The sequence below is a fragment of the Pseudophryne corroboree genome, chromosome 4 (genome assembly GCF_028390025.1).
Source record: "Pseudophryne corroboree isolate aPseCor3 chromosome 4, aPseCor3.hap2, whole genome shotgun sequence".
NCBI lineage: Eukaryota > Metazoa > Chordata > Amphibia > Anura > Myobatrachidae > Pseudophryne > Pseudophryne corroboree.
In genome coordinates, this window is record NC_086447.1 from 713,875,573 (window position 1) to 713,897,047 (window position 21,475).

At 45.4% G+C, this 21,475-nt stretch overlaps 1 protein-coding gene across 2 annotated transcripts in view; it reads right to left on the reverse strand.

Moving 5' to 3' along the window:
* Positions 1–21,475, reverse strand: part of GPATCH11 (G-patch domain containing 11) — a 253,848-nt gene that overhangs the window by 120,418 nt on the left and 111,955 nt on the right. For both annotated transcript variants that reach the window (XM_063917973.1, XM_063917974.1), the window contains exon 4: positions 3,888–4,008. In XM_063917973.1, the coding sequence (XP_063774043.1) occupies positions 3,888–4,008 (121 nt within the window). The remainder of the gene's footprint in view (positions 1–3,887; positions 4,009–21,475) is intronic.

Here is a 21,475-nt window from a genome sequence, read left to right on the forward strand (position 1 = left end):
TAGATTGCTCTTAGTTCCAGAATGTTTATGTGAAGAGACGTTTCCAGGCTCGACCACACGCCCTGGAAGTTTCTTCCTTGTGTGACTGCTCCCCAGCCTCTCAGGCTGGCGTCCGTGGTCACCAGGATCCAATCCTGTATGCCGAATCTGCGGCCCACCAATAGATGAGCACTCTGCAACCACCACAGAAGAGATACCCTTGTCCTTGGAGACAGGGTTATCCGCTGGTGCATCTGAAGATGCGACCCTGACCATTTGTCCAGCAGATCCCTCTGGAAAACTCTTGCGTGGAATCTGCCGAATGGAATTGCTTCGTAAGAAGCCACCATTTTTCCCAGGACTCTTGTGCATTGATGTACAGACACCTTTCCTGGTTTTAGGAGGTTCCTGACAAGTTCGGATAACTCCTTGGCTTTTTCCTCCGGGAGAAAAACCTTTTTCTGAACCGTGTCCAGAATCATCCCTAAGAACAGCAGACGTGTTGTCGTGAATTAACTGGGATTTTGGAATATTCAGAATCCACCCGTGCTGCTTTAGCACTTCTTGAGACAGTGCTAGTCCCATCTCTAGCTGTTCTCTGGACCTTGCCCTTATTAGGAGATCGTCCAAGTATGGGATAATTAATACGCCTTTTCTTCGAAGAAGAATCATCATCTCGGCCATTACCTTGGTAAAGACCCGAGGTGCCGTGGACAATCCAAACGGCAGCGTCTGAAACTGATAGTGACAGTTCTGTACGACGAACCTGAGGTACCCCTGGTGTGAGGGGTAAATTGGAACGTGGAGATACGCATCCTTGATGTCCAAGGATACCATAAAGTCCCCTTCTTCCAGGTTCGCTATCACCGCTCTGAGTGACTCCATCTTGAACTTGAACTTTTTTATGTACAGGTTCAAGGATTTCAGATTTAGAATAGGTCTTACCGAGCCATCCGGCTTCGGTACTACAAATAGAGTGGAATAATACCCCTTTCCTTGTTGTAAAAGGGGTACCTTGACTATCACCTGCTGAGAGTACAGCTTGTGAATGGCTTCCAAGACCGTCACCCTGTCGGAGGGGGACGTTGGTAAAGCAGACTTCAGGAAACGGCGAGATGGAGACGTCTCTAGTTCCAACCTGTAACCCTGAGATATTATCTGCAGGATCCAGGGATCCACCTGCGAGTGAGCCCACTGCGCGCTGAAATTCTTGAGACGACCCCCCACCGCCCCCGAGTCCGCTTGAGAAGCCCCAGCGTCATGCTGAGGCTTTTGTAGAAGCGGGGGAGGGCTTCTGTTCCTGGGAAGGAGCTGCCTGTTGCAGTCTCTTCCCCTTTCCTCTGCCTCGTGGCAGATGTGAATATCCCTTTGCTCTCTTGTTTTTAAAGGAACGAAAGGGCTGCGGCTGAAAAGTCGGTGTCTTTTTCTATTGGGGAGTGACTTGAGGTAAAAAGGTGGATTTCCCGGCTGTAGCCGTGGCCACCAAATCCGATAGACCAACACCAAATAACTCCTCCCCTTTATACGGCAAAACTTCCATATGCCGTTTTGAGTCCGCATCACCTGACCACTGTCGCGTCCATAAACTTCTTCTGGCCGAAATGGACATAGCACTTACCCGTGATGCCAGTGTGCAAATATCCCTCTGTGCATCACGCATATAAAGAAACGCATCCTTTATTTGCTCTAAAGACAGTAAAACATTGTCCCTATCCAGGGTATCAATATTTTCAATCAGGGACTCTGACCAAGCTACCCCAGCACTGCACATCCAGGCTGTCGCTATAGCTGGTCGTAGTATAACAGCTGTATGTGTGTATATACTTTTTTGGATATTTTCCATCCTCCTATCTGCTGGATCTTTAAGTGCGGCCGTCTCAGGAGAGGGTAACGCCACTTGTTTTGATAAGCGTGTGAGCGCCTTGTCCACCCTAGGAGGTGTTTCCCAGCGCGCCCTAACCTCTGGCGGGAAAGGGTATAAAGCCAATAACTTCTTTGAAATTAGCAGTTTTTTATCGGGGGCAACCCACGCTTCATCACACACCTCATTTAATTCATCTGATTCAGGAAAAACTATAGGTAGTTTTTTCACACCCCACATAATACCCTGTTTTGTGGTACCTGTAGTATCAGCAATATGTAACGCCTCCTTCATTGCCAAAATCATATAACGTGTGGCCCTACTGGAAAATACGGTTGATTCGTCACCGTCGCCACTGGAATCAGTGCCTGTGTCTGGGTCCGTGTCGACCGACTGAGGTAACGGGCGTTTTACAGCTCCTGACGGTGTTTGAGGCGCCTGGACAGGTGCTGATTGATTGTCCGGCCGTCTCATGTCGTCAAACGACTGCTTTAGCGTGTTGACACTATCCCGTAATTCCATAAATAAAGCCATCCATTCTGGTGTCGACTCCCTAGGGGGTGACATCCCCATATTTGGCAATTGCTCCACCTCCACACCAATATCGTCCTCATACATGTCGACACACACGTACCGACACACAGCAGACACACAGGGAATGCTCTTAAAGAAGACAGGACCCCACTAGCCCTTTGGGGAGACAGAGGGAGAGTTTGCCAGCACACACCAAAAGCGCTATATATGACAGGGATAGCCTTATAATAAGTGCTCCCTATATAGCTGCTTTAATATATATAATTTTGCCACAATTTTGCCCCTCCTCTCTTGTTTTACCCTGTTTCTGTAGTGCAGTGCAGGGGAGAGCCTGGGAGCCTTCCTGACCAGCAGAGCTGTGTGAGGAAAATGGCGCTGTGTGCTGAGGAGATAGGCCCCGCCCCTTTTTCGGCGGGCTCGTCTCCCGCTCTTTAACGGATTCTGGCAGGGGTTAAATATCTCCATATAGCCCCCGGAGGCTATATGTGAGGTATTTTATGCCAAAAAATAGGTTTACATTGCTTCCCAGGGCGCCCCCCCCCAGCGCCCTGCACCCTCAGTGACTGCCGTGTGAAGTGTACTGAGAGCAATGGCGCACAGCTGCAGTGCTGTGCGCTACCTTAAGAAGACTGAGGAGTCTTCTGCCGCCGATTCTGGACCTTCTTCTCTTTTCAGCATCTGCAAGGGGGCCGGCGGCGAGGCTCCGGTGACCATCCAGGCTGTACCTGTGATCGTCCCTCTGGAGCTAATGTCCAGTAGCCAAAGAAGCCAATCCATCCTGCACGCAGGTGAGTTCACTTCTTCTCCCCTAAGTCCCTCGTTGCAGTGATCCTGTTGCCAGCAGGACTCACTGTAAAATAAAAAACCTAAGCTAAACTTTTCTAAGCAGCTCTTTAGGAGAGCCACCTAGATTGCACCCTTCTCGGACGGGCACAAAAACCTAACTGGGGCTTGGAGGAGGGTCATAGGGGGAGGAGCCAGTACACACCACCTGATCATAAAGCTTTACTTTTTGTGCCCTGTCTCCTGCGGAGCCGCTATTCCCCATGGTCCTTTCAGGAACCCCAGCATCCACTAGGACGATAGAGAAATGATTATTGCTACTTTTCTCAACAATTCATATGACAAAGTCTACCTTTCTGGAACAAATACTCTCAGAAATATTATTAGAAAACTGGGTGTCTGAAAGACTTGTGGGCACCTGGAAATAGATACTGCTGTATAGAAAAATACAATGCTGGCTACACCTATGCTTACGGCGAGTTGTGTACTCAGTACAAGCAAAGCTGGACTAGCCCTTAGAAATTAGTCTCCTACTTAGGGCCCAGTCACTACTGAAGTGCCCAAATTACTCAGTTTTAGGTGTGCTTTTTTTATTTATTTTTTTATTTACAAACGGAGAGAGAGAAAACTAGAATCTTGGGAATCAATGGATCATGGTCAAGCCCTGAGTATAAGGTAGTGACCTCAAATACTTTTTCAAATTACATTGTTGGCAGTGTGAGGACACTACCTGAAGTCGTCCGCGGCCCTTTCTTCTGCCTGTTTTCTCATCTGGATCTTTCGCCTGTAGTTTTCTAATGTTTCTTCTGCCTTTCTTTTCTTCATCTCTTCATGGCCAATACCACTGCGTCCTGCGTGTCATTGTAAAACAGAGGTTGTTGTCAGATAACATAAAACAAATCTGATCTATATATATATATATATATATATATATATATATATATACATACACACACACACAGAGTTAATACAGAGAGAGAGCGAGAACGATATAACATTCTTCTGTGTGCACTTTTGAAACATCTGAACCATGCATATATTTACAAATAATACCCCTTTCACACTGCCAATGCCGGATCCCACCCGGGAATTGGAAACGGGTCCTTCCCGGGTGGGATCCAGCATTGGCAGCTGCTGCAGGCTTCCCTCTCAGTTTAAAAAACACTTTTACAGCTTTTACTAATTACGCACAGTAAGACAGTAATGCGAGTATTAGTCACATATCTAATAAATTCATTCATGTGTAATGTCTGCTGTACAGCAGAATTACAGAGTTACAACATTCCATTCGTCTACAAAATCTGGGTGTGCAATACATATTGGTTTCCAGAGCTCAGCTAATGCCATCAGTGATAACTGCACCCGTCGAGCCAGATGAAACGGCAGTGTCATGTCCTTTCATCAATACAGATCATATATGAAATGAACCACACTTCACATGAAAGTACAAAATAGGATTAAATTGCCCACTACAAAATAATTTTTGCTATTTACGGCTGTTTATCCATAATAACTTTTACAAACTTTCGGGCCTGGGAAATTTCATATAAAATAAGCAAACTACAGAGAGCAGATTGTAGATGGAGAACTCTAAGGTGATTATGTGATTTTATTATCTCTATGAATAAAAGTTTGCAGTAGCAACAATAGGGAAGAATGTGCTATAAATACATTCTCCAGAAATATAGAATTTCAGAAAGCCACAATAAATCATAGTTATACAACGTGAATATGAAAAGATATGATGTGTTCAAAGATTTTAAAACTTTCATAACTGTAAAAACTAGAATGTGCCATGAACAATTTGGTTTGTGAGCACTACAAAAAGGCAACTTTATTGAACAAAGATGATAAAATTATGTTCAAGATGCTGGCAGAGGCGGTGAAAACAGTATAAATCAACTGCTCAGGTGATCATAAAAAAAAAAAAGCAGTCACATCAGAAAAACAGAGATTCTACTATAGCAAGGTCTCATACACAGGGACATGAATTTTAAGCACTTAACACAACTTTTTAATAGCCTGTGCGGTTTGTTCTGTATCCATCAAGCCATAGAATAGTGCTAGTGAAAGAATTTCGTCTCCTAAACCAGACTGCACGCATCTAGAGAATCTAGGAAAAGGAGAGGGTTTTTAAATAACGGTCATAAACAGACAAATATATTCATAATTTCTTGGCCACAACTGTGATCAGTTGAAGATATCCAAAGTAGTATAGCCTTCAAGCCCTAGAACGGAGTGGGAATTGATGTATAGGGGGGCAGAAAATGAGCTATGTAAGAGGTAGTGAGACAGAGCTATGCAAGAGGTAGTAAGAGGGATATGGAGGGGGCAGTGAGAGAGAGCTATGGAGGGGGCAGTGAGAGAGCGCTATGGAGGGGGCAGTGAGAGAGCACTATCGAGTGTGAATTTCAAATTATTTCTAAATAAACATTTCAATGTCAGCGTTAATATATCCTGCGGACGCAAGGCGCATATAACCATAACCATATACGATAAAAGTGCGCTGTACGTCGCAACACTATGTCCCTTAAGAGAAAACAAAAGTCACACACATGGTATACTGAGGTCCAACGCACAGAGATATATATGGATTTGATATTTAAAAGTGGTATGCATACAAAATAACACGTGTACAATATATAATTCAATATAACATGTATAAGCCTTGGTAAGTGGTACAGAGTTATAGTTACATAAGAAGCAGATACAGCCAACATACGTCGCCCTGTCCCATAGAACTTTCCTCCATCTCAGCAACAGCAACTAACTATGCCTTACAAAAACTGCCTATATCAAAAAGTGGGAATTTACAGGTTGTTGGTTTCGGTCTCCTTCCATTGGTACAGGAGAGGGAGGTCTCTCATTCCTTGTGTTATTGGTCAGTTCATATGCAAACAATGTCCAATTTGAAGATGCAGTTATAGGGGTTAGCCACTGGTTTTTGCTGCACACATGCTGTCTTCAGGAAGTTCTTTGTTCTAATAAGAGTGATTTTAGATTTCATACACTTAATCATAACTAATTGTTGCAATGTACTACAATTTACCCATAGCTATCAAATTAATACACACATTCTCCTGATCATTTTGACACTAAGCATGATATATTTAGCTTGTTCCGTTCCAATAATACATATATATCTGATGTTACACTTTTTTATATAAATACATTATAATGTCTGGTGCTTGTCATGTTTTGTCTGTGTGTAATTTATTTGTTGTATGAAATGTGTGTGTGTTGAATATATCTTTGTGGCTTGTCTGTGTGGATGCGTATGCTACCGTATATCCTGTGCATGCTGCGTGTATGCGCACGAACAGAGACCTCTCTGTTTGGAGTTTTTATTTGTCTGTATGTAATATTTTTGACTTTGACAGGAGGGAGCAGAGAGAGAGCGCTATGGAGGGAGCAGAGAGAGAGCGCTATGGAGGGAGCAGTGAGAGAGCGCTATGGAGGGAGCAGTGAGAGAGCGCTATGGAGGGAGCAGTGAGAGAGCGCTATGGAGGGAGCAGTGAGAGAGCGCTATGGAGGGAGCAGTGAGAGAGCGCTATGGAGGGAGCAGTGAGAGAGCGCTATGGAGGGAGCAGTGAGAGTGCGCTATGGAGGGAGCAGTGAGAGTGCGCTATGGAGGGAGCAGTGAGAGTGCGCTATGGAGGGAGCAGTGAGAGTGACCTATGGAGGGGGCAATGAGAGAGAGCTATGGAGGGGGCAATGAGAGAGAGCTATGGAGGGGGCAATGAGAGAGAGCTATGGAGGGGGCAATGAGAGAGTGCTACGGAAAGGCCAGTGAGCACCATGAGGGTGTAGTAAGAGAGAGCTATAGGGTGGGTAGTAAATGCTAGAGAGGTTAGGTGCAATGAGAGAGCTATGGACAGGGTTGTCAGAAGTATGGAGGGGGTAATGTGAGAGAACTATGGAGGGAACAATGAGAGAGATATGGAGGGGCTCACCACTCTTGAAAATATGTCTGAGACGCTCTTCCACGAAAGGTCTTATCTCTGACCTCTATACTTTGCTATTGCAGGGCTCTGCAGCTCCCAAGGACAGCAGAGAGTTGGCCTAGGAGCAGTGGCGGAACTAGCGAGCGGTGGGCCCAGGTGTGACAAAACGCTTTGGGCCCCACCCCCCCCCACACACACACACATCCCATCCAAGTCCACCCCCTCACCCCTGGAGAGGATCTGGTGAGGGGGACCTGCTCAGGGCCAGAGAAATGGATACTTAGCAACAGTGCCGTAACTAGACATTTTAGCACTGTGTGCAAGAAACGGCATCGGAGCCCCACCCCTGCATGCAAAACAGGGGCAGTGCGTGCCGTAGGCGCGCGCAAAAATACATAGTGGCGTGGCTTCGTGGGGAAGGGGTGTGGCCACAAAATAATACCAATTCATAAAACGGTGCACAGTAGTCTCCATTCTTCAAATTACGCCGCACAGTAGCACCACTACACCAGGTAGAGACCCTTTTACACCTTACAACGGACAGATTCCTCTTTTTACACATAACGGCAGACAGCGTGCACTTTTTACACATAACGGCAGACAGCGTCCCCTTTTTACACATAACGTCAGACAGCGTGCCCTTGTTACACATAGCGGCAGACAGCGTACACTTTTTACACATAACGGCAGACAGCGTACACTTTTTACACATAACGGCAGACAGCGTGCCCTTGTTAAACATAGCGGCAGACAGCGTACACTTTTTACACATAACCGCAGACAGCGTCCCCTTGTTAAACATAGCGGCAGACAGCGTCCCCTTTTTACACATAACGGCAGACAGCGTACACTTTTTACACATAACGGCAGACAGCGTACACTTTTTACACATAACGGCAGACAGCGTACACTTTTTACACATAACGGCAGACAGCGTACACTTTTTACACATAACGGCAGACAGCGTGCCCTTGTTACACATAACGGCAGACAGCGTGCCCTTGTTACACATTACGGCAGACAGCGTCCCCCTTTTTACACATTGCGGCAGGCAGATTCCCCCTTTTTACACATAACGGCAGACAGCGTGCACTTTTTACACATAACGGCAGACAGCGTCCCCTTTTTACACATAACGTCAGACAGCGTGCCCTTGTTACACATAGCGGCAGACAGCGTACACTTTTTACACATAACGGCAGACAGCGTACACTTTTTACACATAACGGCAGACAGCGTGCCCTTGTTAAACATAGCGGCAGACAGCGTACACGTTTTACACATAACGGCAGACAGCGTCCCCTTGTTAAACATAGCGGCAGACAGCGTCCCCTTTTTACACATAACGGCAGACAGCGTACACTTTTTACACATAACGGCAGACAGCGTACACTTTTTACACATAACGGCAGACAGCGTACACTTTTTACACATAACGGCAGACAGCGTGCCCTTGTTACACATAACGGCAGACAGCGTGCCCTTGTTACACATAACGGCAGACAGCGTGCCCTTGTTACACATTACGGCAGACAGCGTCCCCCTTTTTACACATTGCGGCAGGCAGATTCCCCCTTTTTACACATAGCGGCAGGCAGATTCCCCATTTTTACACATTGCGGCAGGCAGTCCCCCCTTTTTACACATTGCGGCAAGCAGAGTCCCCCTTTTTACACATTACGGCAGGCAGATTCCCCCTTTTTACACATAGCGGCAGGCAGATTCCCCATTTTTACACATAGCGGCAGGCAGTCCCCCCTTTTACACATTGCGGCAGGCAGAGTCCCCCTTTTTACACATAGCGGCAGGCAGATTCCCCATTTTTACACATTACGTCAGGCAGTCCCCCCTTTTTACACATTGCGGCAGGCAGATTCCCCATTTTTACACATTACGTCAGGCAGATTCCCCATTTTTACACATTGCGGCAGGCAGATTCCCCATTTTTACACATTGCGGAAGGCAGATTCCCCAGTTTTACACATTGCGGCAGGCAGATTCCCCAGTTTTACACATTGCGGCAGGCAGATTCCCCCATTTTTACACATAGCGGCAGGCAGTAGAAAGAAAGAAAGAAAGAAAGAAAGAAAGAAAGAAAGAAAGAAAGAAAGAAAGAAAGAATTATACTTACCCTCTCCGCTGGCTCAGGCTCCTCGGTGCAGCTTCTGGTCACGATTCCCGGGCACTAGAGAAGGAGGAGGAGGGAGGTGGAGGAGGGAGCCGCAGCAGCGCTTTGTTACTGGTGGAGGCGCTGCTGCTGCTGCCCCTCTGCTTCACTATAGGCTGTTCTCGGAAGAACAGCCTATAGTGAAGCAGAGGGGCAGCAGCGCCTCCACCAGTAACAAAGCGCTGCTGCGGCTCCCTCCTTCACCTCCGTCCTCCTCCTCCTTCCCCCGTCAGTGCCGCTGCTCCTCTCCTCTCCGGGCGGCTGTGCGCTGCGGGTAGCGGTTGCCCACAGCGCACAGCGGCAAGTAATTAGTCAGTTTGACTCATTACATGCTTGGGCCCCTGGACAGAGGCGGGCCCCAGTGCAACGCACTGCTTGCACTGCCGGTAGTTCCGCCTCTGCCTGGGAGAGGGATTTGGGTGTCACTTTGGATGAGGAGGAATGGGGAGAAATATGGAGTAATGCGTCCTCCAGTTCTATCTGTTTTCGAATAAAGGAAAATGTGTATAAACTGCTATACCGTTGGTATTATGTACCTTCTCGTTTAAAGGTGATGTATCCCTATGTTACAGACAGTTGTTGGAGGGGTTGCGCCGCTGAAGGGACATACATGCATATATGGTGGACTTGTCCGAAATTAGTATCTTTATGGAAAGACGTTGTTCGACTTCTCTCGTGCCTATTCGCTGTCCCAATCCCCCTGGACCCTAAAATACTTCCTACTGCCTCTATACTTCCCGACCTTAACTAAACATCAGAACAAGCTATTGCGTCATGTGGCTACCGCTACGACATGCCAAATAGCAAAAGCTTGGAAATCTTCCACTTCACCATCCTTGCAATCCGTCATCTCTTACATTTGGTACGTGTATAAGATGGAATATATGACCAGTATCATTAGGCAGTCTACCGAGGCATTTGACAAAGTCTGGTTACCTTGGCTAGTTTCTCAAAATGCCCCCTCCCCATTCTGTAGCTAACTAAGTTACCTTCCCTTCTTTTTGTGTTGACTGCCCGGACCCCGCCACCCGGACCCCTCTCCTCCTCCTTCCTCTCTTTGTTCTCGATCTCGTTCTTTTTTTCTTCATATCTCTTTTCTTTTCCACTCTCGCGCTCCCCTAGGCTGGTCGGCCACACCATAAGCCTGAGGGACTCTCTATTTTCATACACTAGTTCTGTCATTTTGCTTACTTAAACAAAAACAAAAAAGATTTACTCGCCTGCTTGCTAGATAATTTCTTTTCTGGGTCATTATATGTACCGTAATTTTTACTGTTCTTGTGCAACATTCTGACTTTATGTATGACTTTAAATTGACTAATAAAACCTTTTTTGAGAGAGATCTGGCGGGGCAATGAGAGATATTGAGGGAGGGGGCAACGAGAGACGTATGCCTCTATAGCAGTGATTTTCAACCTTATTTTACTCGCGGCACACAGAACAATATTTTAAAATTGCCAAGGCACACTATCAGTTCCCCACAGAAAAAAAACCCACACATTGGCCCTCACAGTAAAAAAAAAAAAAGTCCACACATACATTGTTTTTTTCTGTGTAGACCAATCTCATTGCTCCCCACATAAATCAATCACATTGCTCCCCACATAAATCCTATTGCTTCCCAAATGAATTATTCACATTGTTCCCCCCATAAATCCTTATTCTCCCCACATAAATCCTATTGCTCCCCACAGGAGAAATACTACAACAGATATTAGCCCCTACCGGTCAGCTGTCCTCCTCCCTGTCCCTCAGTGGTGGGGGTTGTTCATAGTGGAGTGCTGCAAATACTGAGCAGGGGACGGTGGGGCAGGTGTGGATGTGGGTGGGCAAGGAAAGCTGTGGATGCAGGCGGGAATTGGAAGATGTGTATGCAGGCGGGTGGGCTGGCTGGGTGGTGAGACACGGCGGCCGTGACCTATGATATCACACCGCTGTGTCTTCAAGGCATAGGTCACGGCCGGAGCACGACTGATCCTCTAAGAAGAGCCCGGGCCAACAGTTCACTCTGAAGGTGCAGAAGGCGGCTCTGGGGCACACCTTGCAACTGGTCGCGGCACACTAGTGTGCCATGGCACACTGGTTGAAAAAGCCTGCTCTATAGGGTACGGCTCTTTAATGGAAACTGTTCGAAAGTGGTTTTCGTTGCTTCCTTAATTTGGATGTCAGTTCCGTCGAGGAGGCCATGTCTGTATAAACATGATACTGTATATGGCATATTCATAATTGTCCGTGTCGCATAACCATATGGCTAGGTGCTAGCTGATGCAGGTATTCAGCAGTTATGGTTGGCTGGACGCACAGTTTACTGGTTTATATTGTTTGTATAACTGTAGATATGACTGCATGAAAGAAAACCTACAGTAGCTCCACCTCTAATGCAGACACTAGTAGTGTAACCAAAACCTGACTTTTACACTGCATGCAAGGCAAAGAACAAAAAATGCAGTGTGTATGTCTGGAAGCACCTGATCCCCAAGCATTAGCAGATGTACTAAAATAACTAATTATGAAGACATTTATTAAGACTGGTGCAACAGAAAAGAATATTGTAATCCACAACAGATCAATCTTCTTTTATTTATTCATTTTTAAAATGGATAAATTACTTGTTTTTCATCACAGTTCATATTTGCGTTTACAATAAAGCAGCAGGCGAATTTCTCCTGGCTTTTAACTGACACTCTGCCCCATTATAGCACATAGCCCAGCGCTCACATAAAGACATTTAAATCATAAAGCGCCTTGTTTGTTTCAAACACACGTGCTAATTGGATGGAGTCTATGGGCCTAATTCAGACCTGATCGCTGTGCTAATTTTGTTGTCCTGCGATCAGATAGTCGCCGCCCAAGGGGAGTGTAAATTCGCCCCGTGCAAGTGTGTGATCGCATGTGTAAGCCATGCGAAAATGTCCCTCAGTCAGCGGACAGTTGCAAATCCGTTCACAACTCTCTCACCATCAAATGGTTTTTCCAGTTTGTGCAGTCTGTGCACAGCCCTGGACTTACTCCTACAGTGTGAAAAGAACAGGCTGATCGGGTCAGGAGCTGACGTCACACTCTCCCCCAGAAAACGCTTGGGCACACCTGCATTTTCCCTGACACTCCCAGAAAACGGGCAGTTACCACCCACAAATGCCCTCTTCCTGTCAATCAGCTTGCAAATGGCTGTGAAATTTTCGCACCAGCTTGTCGCATTTTGGGGATGCATGTTTGGCAATGTGCGTGCGCACAGCGGTGCATATGCATGCGCGGTCAATCGATAATCGCCCACTGTGCAATCAGGCCCTATGCTAGAAGCATAGTGCTGTTGTCCGTTATTGACAAAAAACCAGAAGCCTTCATAGAGATGGTGGCGATAAATCCCACCAAACTGCAGAGGGCGTGTGGCAGGGGACCCCCAAAATGTTGTCAGCTGTTATAAATACATTATACTGAAAATATTCTTATGGCCACCGGGCGATTTTATACCAAGTAGCAGTTCCGCAGATGATAATGATGTAGGATGTCTGAATCTGTATCAGAACGGAAAGGGACTAATGATGTGTAGCACTCACGACATAATAGGTGAACAACAAGATGTGGCAGAACGTGGAATGATTGTTGGCGCTCGCAGCAGCAGTGCGAGAATGAACAAAGTGACTGCTCTGGTGAAATGTACAAAGGTGGCATTTGTTAAAGCGCACACAGCGTAGTCTAGCAGACAAATAACAGCGCTGAGGTCTCTACAATCATATTTTCCAGTTTATCATTTACTGGACCAACACCATCACCTTTATACTGTGTGGGTTATCTACTACAAAAATATTCTGTCACTGAACTTGCTATCTTAAGCATCCTGCTTTCACATCCTTCATTGTTGCTAGGCTGATTTCTTTTTTCTTTTGGCAACACTTTGAGATTTTTCTAAGTTGTACATAATACAAACATCTCACAACAATGAACAGCAAGAACAAACATTATATACGCAGAGAGCTTGTAAACAATTAAAGCAAATACACTTGGAAACAAAGGGAAAGGAAATACAAAGTATAAAAGGAATCCAAATTATCCATAAGGCAATTTCCTTTTTGCATAGTTAGCTATAGCCATTTTGTTTCCAGAATTCACTGCCGTATAGTTTTCCCATTTTTAATGATCTATTTTCCCCACCTTATTACCTTCAGTACTTTCTCATCGTTTAATCCTAGGGGGGGGTCATTCCGAGTTGATCGCTCGCTAGCTAGTTTTAGCAGCCGTGCAAACGCTATGCCGCCGCCCATTGGGGAGTGTATTTTAGCTTAGCAGAAGTGCGAACGCATGTGGAGCCGAGCTCTACAAAAACAGTTTGTGCAGTTTCAGAGTAGCTCTGAACCTACTCGGCGCTTGCGATCGATCACTTCAGCCTATTCATGTCTGGATTTGACGTCATATACCCGCCCAGCAAACGCCCAGCCACGCCTGCATTTTTGCAAACACTCCCTGAAAACGGTCAGTTGACACACAGTAATGCCCTCTTCCTGTCAATCTTCTTGCTGACGCCAGTGCGAAGGAAAACTTCGGTAGAACCTGAACACGACCACAAAGAGCTTTGTATCCGTACGTCGCGCGTGCGCATTGCGGGGCATACGCAGAAATGCCGTTTTTTCACATGATCACGGCGCTGCGAAAATCGGCAGCGAACGATCATGTGTTGCAGCTATACAGTACAGATCGGCAACAAAAAATGTTTTCAATCTTTTTAAGTACTGTATGTTCTTTTTGTCATTATTTAAGAGCACACTTTCCCAGTCTGTAAGCATCAATGCTGCTGTAAACCCTTTCAAAATGCAGTTTTTGTACCTTAGTACAAAAGATTGTATTGAAACTAAAGTCACATGTTGGGATCACTATTTCACTAGTCAGCCTCAGACATCACTTCTTTCATATCACAGTACACAGACCAGCCGAGCTCCCCTCTAGTTATTTTAACACTTGCACAAGGTTGTTGGTCTACAATAGCAAAAATGTATCTTTCTAAAACCAACAATAGCTCCATTGGCAGTTGTATATGAGTGCAAGACACACATTTCCATAGATGCAACAAAACATGAATATAAAAGCTTTTTTTTTTTTTTTGTACATCATTGACTTGCATCCCTTTAATGTCTGCAGAGGCAGCATGGAGGCAAATTACATGGATGTATTACCAGTGTCACAGCCTGAAAACTCACAGAAAATGGAAATACAACTACACAAACTAGGACATAAATCATCAACACCCCCTGAATATGTTGCAGTACCATAAAACAACATAAATCATAAACATCTGGAAGCCATGGGGAGGAACGGTCATATCTATTGCTTGTGCTTTCAGTCTTGATACTGCAGTTAGCACATCTTACTCCATTTTAAGAAAAGTAATATCTGATAAATGCTGCATTGGGTTCAGATCTGGAAGCTGTGAAGGCCATAACATAGGAAAACAATCAGGGCTATGCTTAGACACAGGATAAGTAAACATCCTGTCTTTTGGGACAGTCATCCTTATGTCAGAAAAGAGATGATGGAACATGGGGTGAAGATAATTACTCTATTAAATAGCAATTAGCATTGACCATGCCTCCCTATGGGACTAACTGTGCACAAACCATACCAGAAAAATGTGCTCTGCAATATTACAGTAAAACTAGTAGCCTTTATTGTTGGACACAGGCACACATGCCTTTAGAATACTTTAGAGTGGTACCGTGGGTGGGATGTAATGAAGCCAGTGTACGGCGACCATGCGGGATGCCGGCTGAACTTAGACGTGTTTTTTTAAAATGGGGATTCAATTACAAAACTAAGCCATGCCTTGTACATGATTTGCCCCTTCGGCCGGCATCCCTCACAGCCGCTGAACTCGGACTTCAAGTTCATTATATTCTGGCCCATAAATGCACTCATCAATTTATCAGGAACATGGTGAAGAATAGAACTCTTCCAATGCTCAGTAACATGTTGCCCGCGCTCTTTACAAGAATGAACTTGCAAAAGTGCATGGCCAGTTGCGATGAGGGTTTATGCTCTCACACCAGACTAATGCTGTCCATACACTTGTGTGATGCCCCACGACGTGACATCGCGGGGCATCGCACCGGCAGTTGAGGTGCGATGAAATCGCACCTGAACTGCCAAAGTGATTACCATGCGATAGATCGCATGGTAATCACGTGATGGGCACGTCACCGCCGAGTGGAAGCGGCCTCAGGCTGCTCCCGGCGGGTGCCCATCGCACATCGCAGTGCGATATATCTCATGTGGGCTTACAAACACATGCGATTGCACTGCGATGTGATAAATATTAAGTGCAGCACATACTATCTTGAGACGCGATATTCGACCGGTGTGCCCGCGCATCGCGTCTCAAGGTACTAAAATGTGTATACAATCCTTCGATTTCTCTCACAGATGTGGTTGAATTCGAATGCTAGTACCGATAATCTCATAAGTGTATGGGCACCATTAGATATCCTCCTTTGTGATGTTCTTTTCGGGACAATTTTTGACTGGTTGATATAATTGATATGCAGATGCTAGCCTGTTTTTAAAATTAATGCACATATATATCATGATCCTGTATTATGTGCTTTGACCCACTGTTGCCATTTGATGATGTGTTTCCCTCTGACTTCCATGCTGCTTGTGAAATAAGAGCAAAATGACCTATTTCAAAACCACTAAGGTCTCCTCTTGCAATCATGCAGATGCGAGCTGGGTAGTGCAGAACTTGTATATATGGAAGCTGGCTGCCCTGACCATGGCGGGACATGCCTGTGACTTCCATTGCTCCATGCCCAGACAGAGGTCACCGGCATGCTAGAAAACGCTCCGCCTCATTGTCTCACTCTCCGCCTCTGACTGACTTTCTCAGTTATAAGTTTTCTGAACAAAAAGATTTTGGTTCCAAATAACACTGTCTAGTTCTGTTGATGCTACAATCAGACTACTTTGTGTTCTCCTTTCATTTCCTTCTCTTTCAAGTCCTCACATTATACGTGACACTTGGTTATAACTGGCAGTTGTATGTCTGTCTCTTTATAAGAAAGGACAGCTGTCTTTTTCACTTGCATTACAGCCTCTCCAATACCTCTTTAAAAACTTGATTTCACACGCTCTTTCTTCCACATGTTTCCTTTTGTCCATATAATTTTTTAAGGCAATCTGTTAATTATGCAACTTTTAAACAGATTATTCATGCACTTTTTTGAACATTCTGCCGCTTTAAACAAAATCTTTTTTGGACAAACCCTTGTTCATATAATCAAATGATTACATAATGGCATAGTCCACACCAGGAAAGATCAGGAGCATACCTTTGCAGACATTAAAGGGGGTATTCAATTGTTTGAAAAGTCAGTTATGCTATAGGAACTTTTGCTTTCAAGCAACAGATTTTCTTCAAACACATTTTAGATTCCAGCCCTGGGTTTGTATCTCTCCACAAGGAGACTGAGGCACTGACACACGTGTGCAACTACCAAACTTACTTGCCTGCCATGTTTTATCTTAACACAGTATTCACTGACTTGATCTGTAGCTTAAACAGCAGGAAATGTTATCTTCAAAATCACTTTCGACACAGCAAACAGTGTGTCACAGTATTTTCTCCCACCAGACCTCTTTATTTTTCTTTTAAATATTCTTTCTACTCTGTACAGATTGCTGCACTACAGCCAACTCCAATCCAGTAAATCTAATGCTTGGCTTACACGCTACGATTATCTGGCGATCCACCGGATATCGGCGGATCTCCCAGATAAATGTGGCGTTTACGCAAGGCAACCGGTCGGTCATGTCAGTGCAATAGTTTCTTAGTGGAAAGTTGGCCGCATCGTGTAGTGTATTCCCTACCACAGCCAATGGACGCTGCCACACGGGGGTGGTGAGCTGAAACGTGAGAAAAGTGACCCTTTGGGTGGCCAAACGGGACTTTTTGCGATTGCGACCATGACTTTAGTCGGGTTTAGCCACGACTGCTATGGGCACAATAGGGGCAATAACGGGGGACAACTGAATAACCTCCCAGCAATCTCCCATCACTTTAGACGGGCAATCAGGTGCGATCCCCATCTAAAGTGATGGGATATCACGGGGTGATATTCAATTTTTATTACATTTTAGTACAATCTGTGCCACTTACTGAAACTGTAATAGGTGGCACAGTCTAACACAGTGGTTCTCACACTCTGTGCCGTTGCACTCTGGGGGGCCTTGAGACACTTAAAGGGGTGCCTTGGATTGGTGGTCCAAGACCAATTAAAATTATTTATGGTCAATTTAATAGGGAAAACCAGTGCTGGTGGATGTCAATCATATATTATTGGACAAACAGAGGCAAATATTGTTCCTCACCACATAACTGAACCTAAGGATGACATAGAAACACAATTTACTTAATTTAATATAGCTTTCTAAATTTCTCAATAAGAAAATGTCAGCCTAGGGCTGCCTTGAAAAAAATTCTGATACTTTAGGGCGCCGTGATTCAAAAAAGTTTGGGTACCACTGTACCAACATCTTACCTAACAAACTTTTTCCTGCTTGCATTTTAAAACATACTGTGATAGTAGTTGACTCATATGTAGGTAGTGACTATTGTTTAGGTGCAAAACATAGGTTTCCACCAGGTAATTCATAGATTGATTCTCAGTTCCCTCTCCCCTAACTGAGAATAAGATCATCAAGTCTGGATTCAGTCGCATTTGTGTGTATGCCTTTTGCCGCTGTAGCATCTGGACTTTATGCTAATATTGGCCCAAGCCCTTCCCTGGTGTACAGATATGTGTCTGAAAGCACAAGAAGTAAGACAGCCATTTGTGCGTCTCTGGACTCAACCATCGAAGCTTGGGCCAATCCCATGCTAGTTGCAGATACACTGTCAGAGTACAGCTCACAACGTAAGTGCTCGGGTTTCTGAGTTTGTAATCACTTCAGTGACATTCCCATACCACGGAACATCTCTATGCTGTCATCACCCAGGAACACCTAAAACACTTTCAATTCATTCTGAGACCACACATCTCAGTTAGTACTGTGACTCACCCCCCCTTCCCCTTGCCCCCGCAGGAGGCGTGAGCAATGTGACAGGTATATGTGCTCTTCAAAAGCATAGACCAATGTGTGATTACGGGCATATTGTCCGATTCAGAGCAAAAACAGAGCACAGCATCTCCTCTCCCCCCAGTATCACCACCACTGCCTCTAGTCTCCCTCTTAGGAGACATTACACTCTCCTGATATCCACAAAGCCCACTGTCATTGATACTCTCATTCATCTTTACTCCATACATCCAGTGCCTGGTACTGTCATGCAGCATGTTACATCTAACTATTGCTAGAGTACATCCCTTTCTCCCGGTAGACATTACCAAAATCCTTATACAATCTGGCATTCTCTCTGCCCTTCACTACTGCAGCATTTTGCTATCTGTCTTGACTTATCTTTCATTCTATAAGCCATTCTAAATGCTGCAGAATGACAGAGCTTAATCTATTGCAGCTCCACACCTGCTCTCCATTACACACACAATCCAATTCAAGCTACTCACCTATGAAGCCTCACCAGCTTCCCCCTGTCATACAGTACAACTATAGAATCCTTCAAAAGTAGACTCAAGACTTTCCCGTTTCCTCAAGCATTTCCATAATGTCTCTTTAGTATCTACATGCTTCTGTATTTTATGAAAAGCTGTTCTGTACCTCATTATTTTCTGTACTATATTATGCTATGTATCTGTTAAGTGCCTTGAGTCCTATTGGAGAAAGAGCGCTATATAAATAAAATTATTATTTTTATTAATTATTATCTCTGGCCTGATCACAAGATACACTACTCATGCCCAAGATCTGTCTCACTACAACAACTCTCACTGCTGCCTCCACATTTTCTCTCCTGCTGCTCCCAACTCGTGGAATTCCCTACCTTATCTGACACTTCCCCAACCAGTCTTTTTTAAGCAATCTTTGGGAACCCAACCCTTCACTACAGTGGTAACAGGTTGGGTCTCTCATATCTGGAATGCTTGGGACCAGAAGTGCTTTGGATTTCGTATTACTATGTAGATTGTTATATTTGCATACCATAATGAGATAATCTTGGGTGTGGGGCCAAAGTCTAAACACAAAATGCATTTATGTTTCATGTACACCTTAACACATTGTTACTGTATATACTCGAATATAAGTCGACCCGAATATAAGCCGAGGCACCTAATTTTACCACAAAAACCTGGGAAAACTTATTGACTCGAGTATAAGCCTAGGGTGGGAAATGCAGCTCTAGCCGTACACAGCCCCCACAGTGCCAGATATGCCCCCCTCATAGTGCCAGATATGCATGCCCCCTCAGTGCCAGATATGCCCCCACACAGTGCCAGTTATACCCCCACAGTGCCAGATATGCATGCCCCCTCAGTGCCAGATATGCCCCCACACAGTGCCAGTTATACCCCCACAGTGCCAGATATGCATGCCCCCTCAGTGCCAGATATGCCCTCACACAGTGCCAGTTATACCCCCACAGTGCCAGATATGCCCTCATGCTGCCAGATATGCATGCCCCCTCAGTGCCAGATATGCCCTCATGCTGCCAGATATGCATGCTCCCTCAGTGCCACATATGCCCCCCCAAGTGCTAAATATGCTCCCCCAGTGCCTGCTATAACTTACCTTCCGCCGCTCCCGCGTTGTCTTGTGAAGGAGGGACACGGAGGGCACAGCGCGCGCCTCTCCTGTGTCCCTTCTGCGTCTCCGGCGGTGGCGGCGGGCCTGTTAAATGAAGTGCCGGTTTGTGAGCCAATCAGAGCTCATGAACGGGTACTTCCTTTAATAGACCCGGCGCTGCCGACGGAGACGCAGGAGGGACACAGGAGAGGCGCGCGCTGTGCCCTCCGTGTCCCTCCTTCCCACTGCACTGCCAGCACTGACTCGAGTATAAGCCGAGGGGGCTTTTTCAGCACAAAAAAAAAGTGCTGAAAAAGTCGGCTTATACTCGAGTATATCACTAATTTTTTTTTTAATAACTTTGTACATGAAACAAAGTTTGTATATGAGCAATCAGAAAGCAAAGACATCACTCTCTCAGTCGACTATTTTGGATATTGGAATAGTCTGGATACGGGAGACGCACCCTGTACTATCCACATACGATACTATTCTTTCTACTAGATACAGCCTTATAGCCACGCAGAGTCCTACTAATTTCTACTGTCACAGCATTGCCTTCTCCTTCCATATTGTGAGCTCTCTATAACTACCTGTTCTACACCTGCAGCTCGTTCTTCAACCTCATCCTTATTCTGTTTTTCTGTATATTTTATGTGAATCGACCTTCTAAAAAGACTTGATTATGATGACCACAGTAGAGGTCACTGCTGATGTGCTATGCCTATTTTACTTTGGATCTGGAAGCTGAGGATAAGCCTAGGTCTATAAGTAGTGTATATACATACCGTATTAATATATTCACTTAGTTTATTCTCCCAAAAATAATATTGATGATCAGTAATTAACTTTTTGACCATATATTTACTGAAACAGGCGCACAAGATAGCAACATACAACAATATAAACGAGTTATGAAAATATGCAGAGTAGGTTCCAACCATTGGCAAAAACAATACAGGTTGGAAAATACAATAATAGAAAAAATAAGAATTTACTCACCGGTAAATCTATTTCTCGTAGTCCGTAGTGGATGCTGGGTACTCCGTAAGGACCATGGGGAATAGACGGGCTCCGCAGGAGACTGGGCACTCTAAAAGAAAGATTAGGTACTATCTGGTGTGCACTGGCTCCTCCCACTATGACCCTCCTCCAGACCTCAGTTAGGATACTCTGCCCGGAAGAGCTGACACACCCCTTTTACACCTACGAGCACGGGTCGCAGCCGGGAGCCTGACACGGGAGCTGCCCCCTGCTGCGACCCGTGCTCGGTCCCTTTCCCATTAGCAGTCACAACCCGGCATATGCCGGGTTGGTGACGCTTCTAGCTACACGGCAGGGGCGGCGCAGGGAGATCACATGATCTCCCAGCGCCGCCCATCCATACAGTGTAAACGGGAGCCGTGTCGCATCGACACGGCTCCCGTTTACACTACACCCTACCCGGATCATTCCCGTGTCCTACCCAGGTAAATAGCCGGGTAGGATTCACGGGTCACTTGATCCGGGTTTACCCTTTTCCACTTGCCAAAAACACGGGTA